Here is a 20,002-nt window from a genome sequence, read left to right as displayed (position 1 = left end):
GTCTCTTAGCATTATGGATTTTGACCACATGGTTTCTAACATTTTAGATCCTAATAAAGAGGTCTGGGGAAAAAACCCAGTTCAACAGTGATGCTTGTTTCCTAGGAGATGGATGTAGTGTACAAGAGGCACCATGAGCACACTTCAGGTTCTGAAGGGACTATCTCACCTCAGTTCCCAATGCAGCAGCCCTTTCCATTGGTGGCAGGGCACATTTTAATGGGAAAATGTATCTGTTTATAGATAGCTGTCGCTAGACTAGCAACTCTGATATCTTAACAGGAGTTTATCCTCAGATGCTAACAGATAAAAAAGGCACACCATCTGACTTTTTGATGAACATTGTACAGTACTAGAGTTTGGGGGGTTAAAGTAAATAAAACTTAAAAGAAATCTATCTGAAGGGCAACCTTCAAATGCTTATTGAAAATCAAGTTTAAGGAATGAAACTTACATAACGTATAATACGTGACCAACAGAACTACTGTGAGAGTCAAGGAAATCACAGGTAATATTCCAAACAACCATCTTTTCCATAAACATTCATTAATTTTTTTGGCAAAAGAATGCTTTAGACAAATAATTTCTTTTCTTGAAGATTGGCTATGAGGAAGAGAGAGCCCCTGTTAAACAACAAAAAGGAAAGAGAGCAAAAATTCAGCAGATCTTCTTTAAATTAAAAATACCACAAACTTTGCTCAGCCGACACTTTACTATTACGTCATTCATGAGCAATTTCCAAATGAGAATATTTGTGCTAGTGCAAGTGAATAAGTGAACTGCAATTTCTTACCAGTCCAGAAAGATATTCCGAATCATTTGGAGTAGGTATGCTGAATATAGTAGAGACCCGCCTGGAGGGGAAAGGCCTCATCATGATTTTTCTCGAATTTATACTGCCCAATTCTCAATCTCAAAATCAAAATCCCGAAAGGAACTCAGACATATTTTTAAGTAAGGTTGAAACAGATTGTTTCCCCTACTGTTGTTCCTGATTCTTCTTCGCTGTACTAAACAGACTCCTGACTACCAGCTAGTAGCTGGGAAGGAAATAGAAGTCATCCCCGCTGTAACTCTTTGTTTTCCAAACTGAACTGCTACAATCAGGTGTACACAGAAGAAATTAAATATCCCTTGAGATCCAGCCCATGACCAAAACAAACTCACAGCTACTCACAGCAGAAACTACGGAACCCTCAGGAAACAAAACTTCCTATTCATAGCAGAGTTTTTTCTTTAAATTAAAAAGACTTACTAAGCAACTAATAAAAAATACTGAGAAAGCCTGAGTTACATCTAAAGTAACTTTAAAATACATAGGCACTATCAACAAAATTCATTCAAGTAAGTATCAAGGAGGAGGATTTTGTTACAGCATGATTACAGCAGAGTATCGTGTAAAAACAAAGTTGAGTGATCTTGCATCTTGATGTTTTCCGTCTCTTAGTTTATTCTGTAGATGTGGTCATTATCACAGTGTTTGAGACATATTATAAAACATTTTTTTTTAAAAAAAAACCCTACCCCCTTACAAATGATTCCACTTTACAAACAAAAATAAAACATAACAGCACCTTTACAATAAAAGTGCATTTTTAACCTTGTGCCACCTTTAAAAGGTGTCTGTGCACACATTCTGCTTGAATAATTGAGGATTGTTTAAACACAGGAAGGGCCCGGGTAGGCGAAGCCCACCATTTGCGAGGCCGGGCAGGGAAGGGGAGCCTGGCCAGACATAGGTTTGGGGTGGGGCTTGGTGAGCAGCGGGAAGAGAGGCCCCTCCCCTCCTCTCCCAGGCCAATGGAAGGGCAATGGGGCGGTCAGGAGGGGGAGGCCCTGTTTGCCCACCCATCCCTCCCTGTTTAATGTGTTGTTGGAGATTGATATTGTAGGCTGGGTTGCTGAGCGGGGGTGTTTGTGGGTTGTTGTTAGCTGTAACCAAAAAAAGTTGTGGCCAATTTTATCCACCTAATTTCCAAAGAAACCTGTTGTGTGAGTGTTCAATTTAACTGGGCAGTACAGGGCTGGCCAAGCCTCTCCACCCCAAATAAGACCTGGAACTGCAAGTAGGTTACAGACGTCAATATAAACATAGGCACCTTGATCCAACAATCTGGATTAGGAATCCATGCACAACGGCTCCTCTGTTAAGTGGTGACTTCATACACACCCATCAGTTTAGAAAGGACTAGGGCAGCATGCAGATGCAGGATGGTCTGGCTTAGGGTAAAGGCACATGTTTGTGCATTCTTGTGTATACAGTGGATTCAGACCAAAGACTCCCTTCTTTTCTGCCCCTCTACTGCAGAAGATTCTTTGGATCCAGCCCAATGGCTTGGATCCCATCTAGATTTAATGTCATGCAAGTGAGGGCACAAGTACTGCCACTTCCCCCTTCCCCAAAATGACCCTGCCAGTGCTGCCCCTGAGAATGGAAATGCCCAGAAATAAGGAGAACCAGAGGTTTCCATCTGTACAAGCTCCTTTGATTTCATTGAGCTTTGTGCAAATGGATATACAAATGCAAGAAAAAGCATGTTCTGCAGCAGACTTTGTTTTGGTTCCCCCAGTTCCCACCATCTCTTCCTCCTAAAGCCATTTTGAATCCCAATAAAGCTTCTTCCTGGGGGTTTGTCATGATCCCTAGTGGGTTGCCACATTCCTCTGCCACCACTCTGGACATAGGGTCCCTTGGGAAGGCCCAGAGTACTCTCCCAAGCCCAACCAAAATGCCCCTTCAAGCCAAGAACTATAGGAGTGATGACCAGGCAGAGAACATTAAACAAATGGTTTATTAATACAGTAATGGGGCAAGGAAAACAAGACAAGGTGCTTAAAATATACAACAGTGTTTAAAGGTAAAATAAAACAAATGTAACATGACTAACTATCTCTCTTGACTGGATACTATTCAAGGCCCACAGCCTTTTATACCAGGCCTGTGCCTGTACTCACTCTGTCCCAAGTGAGGGATCTTTCTCTCAGACCACACTGTTCCCTCAGTTTAACTCTGAGAGAGGAAAGAACACAGTAGAGAAAAGAATACAGTTCCACAGCCCACAAAGCTTAAGTCACAATCTCCTCACACAATCCCTGGACACAGATTGGTTACAACCGTCGCTAAGCATTGTGGCGATTGTAGGCTGTCTGCTTTCCACTCCCACACAGGTCTCTCCTGGGCCTAGGCCTCAAGGCCTTGTTCTCCCAGTCCTACACAGATCATGAAAGAATTGAAGAACCTGCATGTGCTAATAACCACACTGGTTGGATAACTGCAGTAGAAAGACGAAGGAAAGAAAATTATTACTTTCTTTCTCTTCTGTGACCAGAGCTCCATTCCCTCCCCCTCCCCACTAAAGTCACCTGATGGGCGTGGCTAGGGTTGCCAAGTCCGGCGTTGCGCCGCAGCAAGGGACTCCCAATTTGCGGCTGGAGCACGCACGTGCACACGCACCGCACGCACGCCACCCGGAAGTGATGTGACGACGCCAGGCACACTGGGGGCGGGGACACGACCATCCGAGGGAAAACCATAGAGTGGGGCTCCCCCCGGGGCCTGATCTGCCAGCGGCAGATCAGCGGTACCCGGGGGGACTTGGCAAGCCTAGGCGTGGCCATTATTACACCAGCCCCTCAATCTTGGGAATGAATTCTTCCAGGATCAGAAATGGTTCCAGGAGGTAGGAAAAGGTGGAAAAAATCTCAGACCAGCGAAGCTTTCTGCTGGAGATACATAGAATCCAAGACCATATCTAGAGCATGTAGAACTTGTCCATAGGAGCCAAGCCTAAATCATTAGGCCTTGCAGAGGACATTAGTGTTTTAGGGCTCATTCACATGTATAACACTGATTTCTTGACACTGGGTAACCATCAGTTTATTAGGTTACTTATTTTATTTACATAATTTATATCATGCCATTCTGCCCTCACAAGGGTTCCCAAGGTGGCTAATGTATGAATTTATGAACTAATTGAATGAACAGTTGAATGCATGAACTAATTTCATGTAATGGTATCATTTTTGCTGGTTTATTAATATATGTAATGATTCATTCCCGTCATCAGTCATCATTCGATGCCGCAGTCATGTGTGTGCAAATGAGGACCATTAAGCTCTATGGTCAAATGAGTGAATAAGCACCACCATATCTGAACAGGAACTATGATGCTATTGAACCCATTTCCCCCCTTTCTAGAATTTGTCATAGGACAGCAATACCTATATGGATCCCACCAATGTGTTTCCTGGTGCTCACTTGTTCCTCAAAGTTTGGGGATAAAATCCAAAAGATCTCATCAAGGAGCTTTAGGTCACTCCCTACAAACTTACTGATTATTAAAACTGCTGAAATGCTGGTCAGGTTTGTTACTACCATGTCTGTAGATGCAGACTTTTTGTGTCTCTGGGTTGGGTAACCTGTCCCTGTGGCCATGAGGGAGAAAACCCTTCTTTTTCTTTGGAAACTGAAACTAAATAACATCTCTTTTCCAAAGCAAAGAGTCAATCCCATTCCCATTATGTGAGTGGCACAATCCTGCTTTGTAGCTACTTTGTGGTGGCATCCACTATCATTGTTCAGACTTCCAAAAGTGCACCTGGGCTGAACATGGCTGGGGTCACCTGTCCTAAGGTGCACTGGAAACAGCTGTCAACTTGTGCTTGCACCTCATCACTGGTGATGTCCCACTTAGGGCTCTACTTCAAAGTTTTGTCTGGGGAAAGTCAGGGAAGCTGGTGTGCCTTTGTGGGTACTAGTTCTTCCCACACTCATATATATATCAAACAGGCACAGAGCAACTGAAGGACAAATGAGGGACACAATATGAGGTTATCTCCCCCATTTTTCATACTGCTCTGCTGTTACAGGAAGCAAGCTGTTCTCACAAGCAAGTAAACTTGGGTGAGGGAAAACAACCTTGCAGGGGATTTGTATGAGAAATATCTCTTGTCCCTTTCCCCTATATACATGATCCCTTCTCCTACATTTTTGCTATCCCATGGCCAGACTACACATTAGGCAATATGATGTGTTGGCTTGGGGTTTCCCCAGCATGATGTCTAAGCACATCATGCAGTGACACACATCACACAGATAGAAACTAATTTTCCAAGCATGCAGGGCACCAATTCAGTGTGGGGTGGGGGAAAGGGCTTCAGCCTTTCAACCACAGCATGTTTGCAACCCAAAACATCTCCAGGTACTATTTTCTACATTGGGGGTCTGCACATACAACTCATTAGTAGTATAGTATTACCAACTTCCAGGTGAGGCCTGGAGATGTCCTGGAATTACAAGTGACCTCCAGACTACAGATATCAGTTACCCTGGATAAAATGGCTGCTTTAGATGGTGTAGCAGGGCTATTTTTGGGCAGGAACGCACAGGAACGGAGTTCCGGCTGGCTCCCAAGTTGGCCACGCCCAGCAGGAACTCATTAGCCTAATAGGCCACACCCAACAGCAGAAACTCATTAGGATTGGCTACATTAGGGGTGTGTGGCCTAACATGCAAAGGAGTTCCTGCTACAAAAAAAGGCCCTGGGTTTTGACAACAAACAAGGTAAACAGAATAACAAGCAAAAGGTGGGTGTGGCTGGATAACCACACTTCTGGTAACATGTGGGTGCGGCCTAATGTGGTAATGAGCTGTGCTGTCAGGGGTGTGGCCCAATATGCTATTGAGTTCCTGCTGTTGGGTGTGACCTATTATGCTAATGAGTTCCTGCTGGGCTTTTTCTACAGTCCTGGTGGACTGTATGGCACTATATCGTGCTGAGGTCTCTTACCACCCCAAACCCTGCCCTCCCCAGGCTCCTTAAATTTCCCTCCCCAAATCTCCGGGAATTTCCTAACCCAGAGTTGACAGCCCTAGTTAGTACACAGGCCATTTCAGGTTGGAAAAATTATGTGTTGGGCAGGGCGAGGCCCCTTCTTTTCCCGTGCCACAGTCTCAGTCCAAATCCCACACATGCTTGGGAAATAATTTCCCATCAGTATGACATGATGTGACTGACTGCTTACAGGTCAGGTTGGGGGAACACCAACACATCACACCAAACTGTGAAACATGTAGCTTGGCCAGCCCTCAGTAAGCACTGGGTTAGAGAACCATGTGGGATTAGATTATATGCAAAGCATTCATCAAGATAACTGTTAGTATGTATGTCATTTGTATCCAATGAGTTCAAAGCAATGGGTGCAGTTTTTCTGTCCTTCCTAACCCCTTCCTATTTTGTTGCACACACAACCCCAAGGCCATACAATGAGTTTCACAAAAAAAGTGGAGATTTTAATCTAGTTCTCTCCAGTTTTTGGCCAATAACTCATCCTATAGCTTTCATTTTAATTTCTACTTTTCATGCCAAGATAATATCTATTTTGACCTTCATACTGGGACAGATCAGTGTTCTCCCTCTGGCAGAAGTTCTCCAAGGTCTGATGCATAAGCCTTTACCTGCACTGGAGTCTTTTAACTGGAAATGCAAGAGAATCAAACCTAGTACCTTGTATATGTAATAGCAATCAAGGGAACAGCAATACAATAGACATCAAAACACAAATTGCTGCAAAGTTCTTACAGTGAAAAAGATGGACAATAATAGACTATTAATGAGCTTTGTGATGTTTAATTCTTGTATTTTCAACGACAGGATGCCATCAGAAGAGTGATGACACCAAGAGAAGGACGAACCTCTCAAGTAATCGTTCGTTTCGAAGAGTTTCTTTTTCAAACAGATCTCAGTTCTCTAGTTTTTCTTAATATGACCAAACCGCAATGCAGTTCTTACACTCAACAACTCTTTGTTTCAGCTCTTAGCTACCAAGTCTTTCAATCGGACACAAGAGCTGAAACAAAGAGTTGTTGAGTGTAAGAACTGCATTGCGGTTTGGTCATATTAAGAAAAACTACAGAACTGAGATCTGTTTGAAAAAGAAACTCTTCGAAACGAATGATTACTCGAGAGGTTCGTCCTTCTCTTGGTGTCATCACTCTTCTGATGGCATCCTGTCGTTGAAAATACAAGAATTAAACATCACAAAGCTCATTATTTATAGCCTTGTATATGTAAAGCATAACTATGCTGAGCCTGGAGGGGAGAGGCTCCCATGTGCCACGGAAGCAACATTTGGGGGGCATTTGGGGTTGCAGCAGGGGTGGGGGAAAGTCACACTATATATAGATATTTTTGGCAGAATCCAAGCCACAAAGATCAGATAAAGTACAGAGTGTTTTCATGACATCTGAGGTTAAAAGAGATAGGATCTCAGTCTTTCAAAACCTCTGTTTGTGTATGTTTCATAATAAACACAGAGGCATACAATTTATTTGCAAACTTGTGGGGTGACATGCAGAGTGACAAATGGAAAACACAGCCAATTGCTTAATAAGTATGATTTTAATGGAAATATTTCATTGTTGACTCTGTGTTTTATTGTTGCTAAATTAAAAAACTGAAGGCACATATTTGCGGATCCATGTAGCAAAATTTGACACCCTTGTGTATACTCCAGGAAAATTGGCTCTTCCACAGCCATAACCCCAACTGACAATTCCAATCAAAAACCACTTTCCATCACCTTTGCTTCGACATGACAGAGGTCCTCCAGAATCTCCCTAAAAAAAGATATAATTTTCCAAAAGTCAATCTTGAAAACAAAATTTTAAATAATTCTATGATTGCAAACATTTAGCAATGTTGATAAAAATTGCTCCTGAGTAAAGGAATAAAGGAATTTAAACTCTGGATTGGTATATAACAGTAAGCACCTTTATCTAGCCCGTAACTATGGTGCACATTTTGGGGGCATGCCCCCTTAATCACATGCCCCGCCCCACAAACTCTTTCTTTAAACTCATAATAATGTTTTTTTTTAAGTTTAAATGTAGCTGCCCCACCCCACTGCAGCGCCCGAGCCGGCCTTCTCATCCAGGCTCCAGCCAGCCGGTCTGCTGTGTTCTCCAGCAGAGGAGGGAAGAGGGAAGGGAGGAGAGAGAAGTGAGGTGTTCCTTGCCTGTCCAGGCTGCCTGCAGGCAAGGGGCCATGGCCGGGCACTTCTTTGCATCTTCTTTGCGGCACTTGGGGGGAGGGGGGAGCACATGCTCGTGTGCCAGGCCAGGCAAGGCTTTGTTGTGGTTGTTTTGGGGGTGGGTGGTATGCAGTCCTACCTGCCCGCCCAACCATCCCTCAGCCCTGTGACACTCCATGCACAAAACAGCAGCAGTAACGATAGCAGCAGTGGCAAGCTGCAACTCAGAGGATCAGAGCACCACTTCTTCCTCCCCCGCTCCCTCCTCGTATTTTCCGCCAACTTGTGGAGTTCAAGGCAGCGGCTTAGAGAAAAATAGGGTTCACTTTCCATAAGCGGGGTGGGGGGCTTTTTGCCATTCAGTCCCAGCTCCTTCTCCTCACACTTGTGTTTCTACTTGGTCTACTTGGAAGTAAGGGTTCTTTAAAAATTCCCCCCCCCAAAAAAATAATAATTAAATGCCCCCTGAAAAAATAAATCCTGGATATGGGCCTGACCTTCATGTCAGTGTTGCCATGTCTCCTGTGCCTCTAATAACTGTTCAGTTTCTCTAGGGTTGAGATGCAATGAGGAAAAGGAAGTTCACCAATAGAAACCAGCCTGCCACATAAAAGCCATAGAAACTCTGCTGGATTGCTAGAAAACTGGTTGCCAGTCCTAATTCAGACAAAAATGAGCAGTGCAGAAATACATGCCTTCCGAAAGATAAGCAGAAGCTGAAGAAAGGGCGCACAAATATGACTAAACAAGGATTTTAACTGAAAATCTAATTCACGGAAACACAAGTCAGTGCAGTTTTGGTGATCCAATGACATGCAGTGCTTGTAATACATGTGGTTCTAGCTTCAGATATGTGTGACTGGAAATGGGGTTGCCAACTCCTGGTTGCAAATTCCTAGGTATTTGGGAGTAGAGCCTGGGGGAGGGCAGAGCTTGGAGGGGGCTCAGTAGGGATGTGATACCAATAGACCTCACCCTCCAAAGCAGCCATTTTCTCCAGAGGAACTGATCTCCATCATCTGGAGAACAGTTATAATTTTGGGAGATCTCTAGGCTCCACCCAGAGATTGGAAACACTATAAGAAACCCAGATTACTTAAGGGTATGGATTTGCACATACCAGAGGTCAAAAATAAACATATTTCCCTATTTACACAAAATGGCAACCAATTGTATTGGAAGGATTGTAGACTGAAAGGTGCTACACTACCAGTGTGATCCTAAAGTACACCTGTCTAAATCCTTTGAAGTAAATAGGCCTAGAAGGGTATAACACTGTTTAGGATTACACTATCAGTCTGAGAATGACCCAAAGCAATGTCAAGGGTTATGAAGCTGAAACCTCTGGTTTTCTGTACTCTGGCATTTTAACAACTTCAGAATCTTGATTCTGCAAGCAAACCCTCAGTATGCACTGTGAGCTTGGGTCTAGTTCTCAAAAGCACCAGGTAGCAAATTTATGGTGGGATTATACGACCAGATTAAAAGTGAGGTCTCATATTATTAAATTCTCCCTCATACAAAAAATAAATAAATCCTTGCATTGTAGAAAACTAGTATCATTCACAGAAAGTTAAGCCATAACTATTCACCCTAATGTCTAGTTTTCTATGTACACCAGCTTGTTTTGCATGGAAGAACATTTGATCATGTGTCTCAGTTTGGTCAAGTACCTTCAGATCTTAATTTTCTATTTCATCTGCTGTTTGTGACAATTTGGCCTTAGATACTGATGATATACAGAAATGTTGCAGCAAATTTGATTGGTGCATTATGTGCTAACTGCAGTTCATGGCACTGACACCATTAGGTTTTGTATAATGTTTCTCATTACAGGACTGACTTTTTCTGCAGTTATCAGATAAGCAGTACAGAATTGTTTGCTAAGAAATGCGTTTAGATGAGACAGCAAATACTTACTTTGCAACTATCCCTTTTCCCAGACACCACCCCAGCACACAGCATCCGTGCTGTGGTAATCCCATATGTTGAATGACACAGTGTTTGGTCCACAATTTCTACTTCTGCTTTTTGTAGTATTGCTGATCCTTCATCATCTGAAAAGTAGACTTAAGCTTAATAATGAAAGCAAGAAGATAATTTCTAGTAGTAAAGCTCCATTTGCTGCTCAAGATAATTTCCTTAATAACAATGCCATCGGAGCTCTTCTCAATGCACGGTAAACTTGCCAAGTCTTTACCTGGAAGAATATCCCACTGAAATCTATAGGAACTTTCATCCAAGGACATGTAATGATAACACTAATGGATTTTCTTTTCTTAATGATTTCAACCCTCTATGGAAGATTAGCAACGTAAATCGGAAAGCGGGTTAGAAAGTGACCATGTACTGAGTTCACAGTAGAATGAGGTATTTCAAATGGGATAGCAATTAGCTGAGAGTCAGGCAAGAGTAAAAAGGGAAACGTCTTTTATTAAACATTATCTGCTTGTAACTCCTGAACTGTCTGGCTCTCCTGTAGCTGTTCCTGCTCCATCTATCGTCTCCTGTGTGCCTCAGGTATTCCCCTCATGTTCTTTCCAACAGGCCCATAGCCAGAAAGTATTCAGTGGGGGCACGTGCCCACATCACTTCGGATGTCACGTGCCTATGTCACAATAAATAAATAAGGGGAGGGGCCATGGCTCAGTGGTAGAGCATCTGCATGGCATGCAGAAGGTCCCAGGTTCAATCCCTGGCATCTCCGGTTTTAAAAAAGGACCAGACAGGAGATGTGAGAGACTTCTGCCTGAGACCCAAAAGAGCCACTGCTAGTCTAAGTAGACAATACTTTTTTGATGGACCAGTGGTATGATTCGGTATAAGGCAGCTTCATGTGTGTGACTGATGAGAAGAGCTGGAGAAAGGGCCCTCTCTCCCCACCAGAAACTACCCGTCTCCTACATGTGGGCTGGGCAGCCTGCATCATCTTCTGTGTGCTGGGGAAGGGAAAGAGGAGGAGGGCGCAAGGAAAGGGGAGACACAGTGGTGCTCCCAGAGAGAAGTCTTGCCATGTGGTCAAGACTGGGGACAGGAACAGCCCAGTCGGGCCTTGGGGCCCCCAACCCATAGAGAGAGAAAAGGAGTTCCACCAGCTCGACCAGGCCAACAGCTGGGCTGCCATCTACCAGGTGAACTTAGCAAGAGAAAGGAAGCCGAGGCAAAACATGCAGTGGCACCTGGGCAGGCCTGCCCCAGTGCCTCACTGTGCCTGTGCAGACAGGAGACTATGATCTCCCTGGCACTTCACTGCACCTGCACAGCCAGCTGAGAATGAGCTGCGCAGTCGGTCTCCCACCCCTTCCCTGCTCTGCTTTGGAGAGTTCGACACTCTGCAGCTGGGCTGTAGAGAAGCGGCAGCTCATGCAGGCTCAGGGGGGGAAGGTGAGTGGAGAGGGGGACCAGGAGGGATGGGTAGTGAGGGGGCAGGGCACATTTGGAAGGGGGATCACCTCAAATGCCCCCGTGGCTATGGGCATGCTTGCCAAACTCACTCAGTTGCACATATACTGATCTACCACGGGCTTCCCAATTCAGAGTCTCTTTCTCTCCCTTTTCCAAAATACTGGAACTCAAGGGCATCCAATGAAGCTGATGGGCAGTAGGTTCAGGATGGACAAAAGGAAATACTACTTTACACAGAGAGGGATTAAAGCATGGAATTTGCTGACAGAGGGTATAGTGAAGGCCACAAGAATAAACAGATTCATGGTGAACAAGTCTATCAATGGCTACTAGCCATGGTGACTGAGGGGAACCTCCATATTAAGAGGCACTAAGCTTCTGAATCCCAGAAGAAACCAAACTTTTATATTGAGGAAACCAAACTTTTATGTCCATGGTGGGAAATGATCTCACCTGCTTCTTGCTTTTGTCCCCAGCCTGTTACCCAGCACTTCTCCCCAGTGTGCACTTTGTGTATGGTAGGTGGTACACATATCGGTTGAATTAGCCATCTCATTGTGTCAAGCCACGGTGTGCTTAGCTGTAGCAGGGCAATGTCATAGTCATAATTTCTACTGTTATAATATTCATGAACAATGATTCTTCGCACAGGAGAGATGAATTTGGCTTTCCCTTTAGTGCGCATTCCCAAATGAGCTATCCAGGTTCTGGGATCTGATAATCTAATAAAAAACAAATTAATATGTAAGAATCCAGAAATTCTGGGACACGGCAGGAGAGCTCTAATTTTTAAATGAGTTTGTTAACACAAAAGTCAGATAAATGTAGGATCACCACACTCTGGAGGTTGCAATCTTGCCTGGCCAACCAACATTCAAAGGGGACAACTACTCATCTCCATGGGATTTGTGCTATGGGTTCCACAAGGTTCCATCTTGTCCCCCCAGGCTGCTTAAGATTTAGAAGAAGAAGAAGAAGAAGAAGAGAGAGAGAGATTGGATTTATACCCCGCCCTTCACTTGGAGTCTCAGAGCGGCTTACAAACTCCTTTCCCTTCCCCTCCCCACAACAGACACCCTGTTAGGTGCGTGGGACTGAGAGAACCCTGACACAAACTGCACTTTTTCAAGGACAGCTGTGCCAGAGCTTGTGACTAACCCAAGGTCACATCAGCAGGTGCAAGTGGAGGAGTGGGGAATCAAACCTGGTTCTCCCAGATTACAGTCCGCACACTTAACCACTACACCAAACTGGCATTTACATTTACATGTCAAGACATTTGGAGTGAAGTATCACCAGCACTGATAATAACCAATATCTTCTCAGCACAACCAAGTGCAATGGTGGATGTACTGACCTGGTATCTGGTTGAAGTAATGAGTTGGATAAAGACCAATTAGTTAGAGTTCTGTCCAAATAAGATGCAGAGGAGGCAACTGGGAGGCAGAGAAAGTTTAGATGGGGGCCAAATGTCAAAAAGTTTGAAACCCCTTCCTTTATGCTGATGAGGGGGGGGGGGTTGAGAGATGAAAAAAACTGCACCATTGTTCCTAGGAATTTTCCATTGTTAACAATAATTGATTGATTTGGTGACATTGTAATTACTTTACAGAGCAAGCAAGAAACTAGTGTGTTAGTGATACTGTATTGCTTCACATTATATTGCATATATCTGGGTTGAAATAAGTCAGGAGTCACAGAGCCATGTGCAGGTGACTGCTATGAGCAGACGGTAGATATTGTGAATAGCACAGCCTTTGTTTTAAAAAAGTAATGTGGAGAGCAACAGTATACTAAATGAATCAATAAACTCAGTGAACCTGAAAGGAGAGCAAGGGGAAATATCTTAGGGCTGACACTGGTGACTATCCTATGTCAGGTGACCCTCCCTTTTTCCCCTTGTCTGTGGCAGTCCCCTGCCTCTGTGGGATGCAGAGGGAGCCATGGCTTGCCAAAAGAGCAGCTTCTCCTTGTGCCAAACAAATCAAAGGACCCATGAGGCATGAAGAGGTAATTGCTATGGGCAGATGACAGGCAATCAGCCGCCAGGAGCTGGGCAGTCTTGTGCATTGGTCCTTAGCACATGCAAAGAAAGACAAACCATTTTCCTAAACGGGTACTGGAAATTGCATGATTGCATTGCTTGGCTGACCGTGACAAATTAATGGAAGAACAGGGAACCCATTGTGCTCCATGGCTGTCCCATGGCAATGCCACCGACTTCTGAAAGGATAGGCCCTGAATGAACCCCAGCTAATGACTCACCTGTTTCCCTGAAAGCAATGAGCAGCTGAGAGAAGCCATTCTTTTGATATAACCGACGCACCACAATAAGCAACTCCACCATAAAGGAGGCTGACTTGCCACGGCCATTCACCTTCTTGCGTATCAGAACCCCCCACAATCCGGTGCAGTTTATGACTGTATTTTGTACTGCCACAACCTTAAAAGAGGATAACAATTCAACATGGTTCTTGCAGTAGTAATGAGCTACAATGGACTACAGAATTTTCAGTCAATACCGATGTGAAGTTATAGTGTCTTTAAAAAGTACCTGAATTGTTTTTTGGTTCAATCCCAGGGGTCTAAAATAACCATCCCAATCCAGAATGCATACACAGTCTGATATCCATTTGACAGGCACCTAGACAATCTCCAGCAAATGCCCCCCCCCCCAATCCTGATAAATCTCACCCATTTTGTGTCTGGCTGTGGTGACTCTCTGTCTGTGTGGAATATGCATTTAAAAATTGTACCTTTGCTTTGCAATAAAGCCAAGAGACATGAATGGGAAGCATAACAAACTTATGAATGGAATCTCATATATTCCACAGGAGCACTGATTGATCAAAGAAGAAATAATCATGATTCAAAGACTTCCTTTAGATGTGTATAAGAGTCTGGGCATAAACAGCATATATCTGACTTGTTTTTCTTTGCATGGCATTACACACCCCTTTTAAACCTCTCCCCAAGTTTCAAAGGACTCCTCTAGTGGTGTCCACAGTTGATGTTCAGAGGAATAATGCCTCACTTCATGTGCAGAGACATGACACTATCCACCGGATCATGGCCAACATCCCACTACAGTTATAATTGTTGTGCAAGCTTGTGGCTGGTAGCAATGAGAAAAAAACATGGGCTTGTGGAGAAAAGCTGTTTTTGTGGGAGTTCTGAAGCACATGATTCTTCACAATTTGTTGGGCTAGCCTGAGCACAGGAATGGGGCTGTGGGGCTCAGGTGGGCACTCCTTGGGCCTCTTTGGCTAGAGATTCCAAATGTTAGGGGTTGGCCTTGTTACCCATACTGGGCAAAATGCTATCGCAGTGACTAGGTCTTGAGATGTACAGATTAGTGTGTGTTGGAGGAGAGTTTTACTGATATCATGGGCTGCCAAGAAGACAAATAAGTGGGTTCTAGATTAAATCAAACCTAAACTCTCCCTAGCAGCTCAAATGACTAAACAGAGGCTATTGTACTATGGTCACATTACGAGAGTACAAGAGTCACTGGAAAAGTCAATAATGCTAGGAAAAGTTGAAGGCAGCAGGAAAAGAGGAAGACCCAACAGGAGATGGATTGACTCTATAAAGGAAGCCACATCCTTTAGATTGCAAGACCTGAGCAGGGCTGGTAATGATAGGATGTTTCGGAGCTCATAAATTCATAGGATTGATGACACATAACACAAACACACACATAATTCAAAGACCGCTAGGAGTTTTCAACTGTATTAGGATTTCAGTGCATATAAAACATAGTGAACTCTGTTTGTGTTTCAAATGATTTGTCAAGTAATACATGCTATTGCCCAAGCTGTAAATCTTCACATGGGTAGGGGGGAAGTATATGCACAGCTAGAGGTACTGTGTAGATCTTCTGCCATTCCCTCACCTAAACAGGCAGGTTGAATTGAAATGGAAAAGTGGCCTGCCTATTCAGCTGGATGGTCTTTCAAATCACTATTGCTTCATACATGCATGTATACCGTTTTATGGGATTGTAGCCCATTTTATTTGGTTAAGATACCTACCAAGATACCTACTTAGTACTATATGAGTTGGCATCCTTGATCATTTTAATCAATTATTTCAAAGCAAGGTAGTGATTTGTTTCTGCTTCAGATTGATTGACATACCCATGTGAAAAATCAAATGCTTACTTATTATCAGGAAATTATTAGGATTGTACGCAAGGCAGACTTACTACAATTGCTTTCATCACTTCTGTCAAGGCAGTCCACTATCCCATCACATTTTGCATTTCTTTTTCTGAAGCAAATGTTATTATTGCACTTAAAAGTATTGTTGGTGCAGGGAATGCCTGAAAGCAAACAGCCCCAAAGTTAATACTCTCAATTAGCAATTTCCATCCAGGAAATGAAAATAACAAAACTCAGTTATTTTATTTTGTTTTTTGTTGATAGTATCTTAACTGCACAGTGAGGATACTCCCAAATGTGACTGAAAGGGGATTAGATGGATTCATGGAGGACAGGTCTATCAGTGGCTACTAGCCATGGTGACTGAGGGGATCCGGGCTACATCAAAGTATTTAAGATCCTTTTTAGTAACCTTACCCTAAACCTTATTTTATTTTGTATGTTCTATCTTATATGATTTTAAGCAGTTTTATGCCAGACATATATTACTTTCTGTGTTTTAATGCAGATCATATTCTGCATTTTATAACTTTTATTGTATTGTATTGCATTGCATTGTATTGTATTTGTAACAGCCATTGGCCATAAATCGAACTGAACTGAACTGACTGAGGGGATCCTTCACGTTCAGAGGCACTAAACCTCTGAAACCCAGAGCCAGGAGGCAACATCAGGGGAAGGTTTCAGCCTCTATGCACTGTTGTTGGCCCTCCAGAGGAACTGGTTGGCCACTGTGTGAGACAGGATGCTGGACGAGATGAATCACTGATCTGATCCAGCAGGGCTCTTCTTATGTTCTTAAGGACTGCCGACTGCTGGTTTGCTAGGAGCACTTAGTGAATTCATGATTAAGGCAAGATAAATTATGACAGAGAGGCCAACATGAGATGTGTAAAACTGCGACATGTGCTTATGGGGGGGGGGGAATCTCACTTTCAGTGCAGCTTTGTTCATCTTGACCATCTTTGCAGTCAATGATTCCATCACAGAAAAGGGAATGTTGCTGTGTTAAAAAGCTGGTGTTGCAGCTTTGTTTGGACACATCTAAAACAGGAAAGGAGGGGAGAATCAGCAAATCTTTAAGGAAAGCCACAGCAGACATAAATTTAAAGGATAATTCAATTTTCATGTTTTGTTTCATTTTTTCATATGACTAAGTACTAACCACAAAAGAGCTCATCACTTTCATCAAAGCAGTCATTGATCCCATCACAGCGTTGAGCCTGGCGAATGCATAATCCAGTGTGGCACTCAAAAGATCCATGAGGACAAGCTAAAGGCAAGATAGGGAAGAGCTGTGAGTTCTAGCTTTCCCAGCAGTCCTCTTTATTATGATTTAAAACTACTTGTCTGGATGTTTTTCTGCATATGCCTTGCTGAAATTAATGCAAGCAGTGCAAGATACACCCATTTATTGCAATGGGACTTGTACACACAAACCTCCTGGGAAATGGTGCGCAGTGAACAGCTTTCACAGAAATACTATTTCTAGAGTTAGTTAAAAATTGAAATTAAAAATCTGTCGTCCCTCAACAGTGATAAGAAAAAAATTCTGTTCAAAGCTGGCATACCAGTTTATCAAAGGTGATGTGCAAAGTACATATCTGAACCAGGTGTTTTCTTATGAAATGTTCCAGAACACAGTGGAAAGATCAGGCACAGTCTGCCCAGTGTCCCTAATTAGGGTACTTCTGAATTCCTTACAGGAAAGTTCAAACCTCATGAAGAAGTATTGATGAGCTACCAATGCCTTGCATCATAAGGTGCTGTTCAATCAGTGCAGCAGCAGCAGCTGTTCTTTAAACAAAACAGCTTTTCTGCCCACATAGAACTGAAATGAGATTTGGCCAATTTGCAGTTCTGGCTAGACAATGTGAGAAACATTGTTCCTTGCTTTAAATTAAGATGGTGCATTTCCCCCACCCCCCCAAGCACATTGGCCTTTTCAGATTATCTTCAAAAGCCCACTGATTCCCATATCTGCTTTTTGGTTAAGGCAATCCACTTACAAAATAGCTCTCCAGAGTCAGTTACCAGGCACCTTCTTACTGTTCTTCAGATACTGGATAATGATAGTCTTATTTGCTTGTGTTTTTAACAACTGATTTGTTTGCTACTGCTTTTTCAGGATTCACTTATTCTTATTTTAGTTTTATAGAAATTTTATAGTTGGAGCTCCATTGCAACTGAATGGTGGGATATTCTGAATAATTTTTAAACACCTAGATCCAAAGAACTGTGTAATTCTCTCTGCATGTCCAATAGACATCTGAACCTGTTTCTTCAATCCCACCACTCTAACACATAAACACTAAAATGTCACAAACAAAACTTCTTTCTTCTAAAGAGTTTTTCATATGCAGCTTGTGATATGATGGGGAGAGGATTGTCTGCCGATACAGAGAAATGGTAAAAAATTTCAACTGAACATGCCCCAGGCACTGGGTACATTTAAAGTAACATTTTACATCTTGATCATTATCACTCTGTGGATGCCTGCATGTGTAAACAGCACAGGAACAAATGCAGGACAAAAGAAATGACAAAGGGTGGATCCAATCAAAACTGAAACAACCTGAATAGCACAAAAGGATTTTGGTGTAGACATGTCTAAGATCAAGCGGGCAGCTAGAAGAGATGTGAGAAATACAAAATTAGATCTCTCAATAGCTCTCTTTTTTAACAAAAAAAAACCCTAGCTGTTGTGGAATAATTTTGGATTGAGGCTGTAACACAAGGTTTATAGAAAAGAGTAATCCTATCAATTTTTCAAAGCAGAACACAGGAAAAGGTGGGAAAAAATCTTCATTTTTTAAAACTGCCTCCATGGCACAGAACATGGCATTACTATGCATTTTCATAATAGCTTGTGGTGTTTTCATTTAAAACTGCATTAATCTGTTTTTTGTGCAGTGCAAAGGAAGTTTAACGCTGATCTTACGTTGGCTGATGTTGTAGTTTACATATTCCACCAGAAGTGGCCTCTCTGAAAGCTTGGAACTACATTGGAACTCAACATTAACCACAAAGCTTGCAACACGGAATATTGTTTGATGAGCAATGTAATAGCCACAGTACCTACAAGATGAATTAGTGTTAACATGGGATACAGAACATCTTTCCTCAATACATAAGCAAGGATATTATCATTGATATATATATATAATTCTCAACATGGTCCCATCTGTGAATACTTAAATTTGGAGACTAAGGCCATGGATAGACAAGACAGAGCTTTCTACAAACCTAAACAAAAAACAACCAAGTTTGCACAAAACTGTGAAATCTACAGAAACACACACACAAACAAACTTGGGGGGAGGGGTAAAAATCCCCTAAATGATAAAAGGACCACCTGTAGCTTTAAGGAGTGGGAATCCTCTGCATCCATTCCTGGTGAGCCAGTTTGGTGTAGTGGTTAAGTGTGCGGACTCTAACCCGGAGAACCGGGTTTGATTCCCCACTCCTCCACTTGCACCTGGCTGGATGGCCTTGGGCAAGCCATAACTCTGGCACAGCTGTCCTTGAAAAAGAGCAATTTCCGTCAAGAGTTCTCCAAGCCCCACCTACCTCACAGGGTGCCTGTTGTGGGGAGGGGGAGGGAAAGGAGTTTGTAAGCCGCTCTGAGACACCTTTGGGTAGTTAAGGCCGGGGTATAAATCCAATCTCCTCCTCCTCCTCTTCCTCTTCTTCTTCTTCCTAAGCCATCATAGCAGTATTGTCAGCCCCTAGATCTTGGTTTCTATCAGGAAAAGGTCAAAGGAGGAGTCAGGGCCCTTTCCTGGGCTCTTTTGGCCTTTGAAGGAGGACTTACTACAGCCAGGCCTGGCAGCAACTATTAAGTAACTTGATATCACATGGCTTCCACAACTAACCCAGGCCCAGGTGCTTGCTACTGTTCAACAGCAGCTACCCAGTGATAGCCAGAGAGGTACAGTGGTTAGAGTTTCAGACTACAAACTGGGAGATTCAAGTTCAAATAAGGTTGCCAGGTCCGACTTAGGAGAGATCTGGGGTCTTTGGGGTGGAGCCAGGAGCAAGGATGTGACAAAGATGTGATGTCACTAGGTGATTGAACTCTGAAGCATTCCTTTCAAATGCTTTCCCTCCATTGGAAATAATGGAGGATGGGGGCACCTTCTTTTAGGGCTCATAGAATTGGACCCCCTGGTCCAATCTTTTTGAAACTTGGGGGGGGGGGTTCAGGAGAGGCACCATCAGCACTGCTGAAAATTTGGTGCCTCTACCTCAAAAACAGCCCCCCAGACACCTACAGATCAGTTCTCCATTATACCCTAATGGGGCTGGTCTCCATAGGGTACAATGGAGCACCCTCCCCGGCTTTCTGACAGCCCTGAAGCAGGAGGAGAGGCTTCAAACCAGGGGATCCCCTACCCCCAACT

The 20,002-nt window shown here is 43.2% G+C and overlaps 2 protein-coding genes across 2 annotated transcripts in view; both read right to left on the bottom strand.

The window, feature by feature from the left end:
- The window catches only part of LOC107105903 (suppressor of tumorigenicity 14 protein homolog), a 29,945-nt gene extending 29,071 nt beyond the window's left edge, over window positions 1-874 (bottom strand). The window contains exons 1-2 of the mRNA XM_015405949.1: window positions 794-874; window positions 455-623 (exon numbers count right to left, since the gene is read on the bottom strand). Of these exons, the coding sequence (XP_015261435.1) occupies window positions 455-623; window positions 794-874 (250 nt within the window). The remainder of the gene's footprint in view (window positions 1-454; window positions 624-793) is intronic.
- Window positions 875-7,447: 6,573 nt separating this feature from the next.
- The window catches only part of TMPRSS7 (transmembrane protease, serine 7), a 36,902-nt gene continuing 24,347 nt past the window's right edge, over window positions 7,448-20,002 (bottom strand). Inside the window, exons 11-18 of the mRNA XM_015405948.1 lie at window positions 18,541-18,677; window positions 16,765-16,872; window positions 16,533-16,643; window positions 15,644-15,760; window positions 13,702-13,879; window positions 11,890-12,158; window positions 9,952-10,088; window positions 7,448-7,618 (exon numbers count right to left, since the gene is read on the bottom strand). Of these exons, the coding sequence (XP_015261434.1) occupies window positions 7,448-7,618; window positions 9,952-10,088; window positions 11,890-12,158; window positions 13,702-13,879; window positions 15,644-15,760; window positions 16,533-16,643; window positions 16,765-16,872; window positions 18,541-18,677 (1,228 nt within the window). The remainder of the gene's footprint in view (window positions 7,619-9,951; window positions 10,089-11,889; window positions 12,159-13,701; window positions 13,880-15,643; window positions 15,761-16,532; window positions 16,644-16,764; window positions 16,873-18,540; window positions 18,678-20,002) is intronic.

This window comes from Gekko japonicus, unplaced genomic scaffold, assembly GCF_001447785.1.
Source record: "Gekko japonicus isolate JY-2015 unplaced genomic scaffold, Gekko_japonicus_V1.1 scaffold365, whole genome shotgun sequence".
Lineage (NCBI taxonomy): Eukaryota > Metazoa > Chordata > Lepidosauria > Squamata > Gekkonidae > Gekko > Gekko japonicus.
Note: the sequence above shows the minus strand (reverse complement) of the source record. Positions and strands in the feature narration are given on the sequence as shown.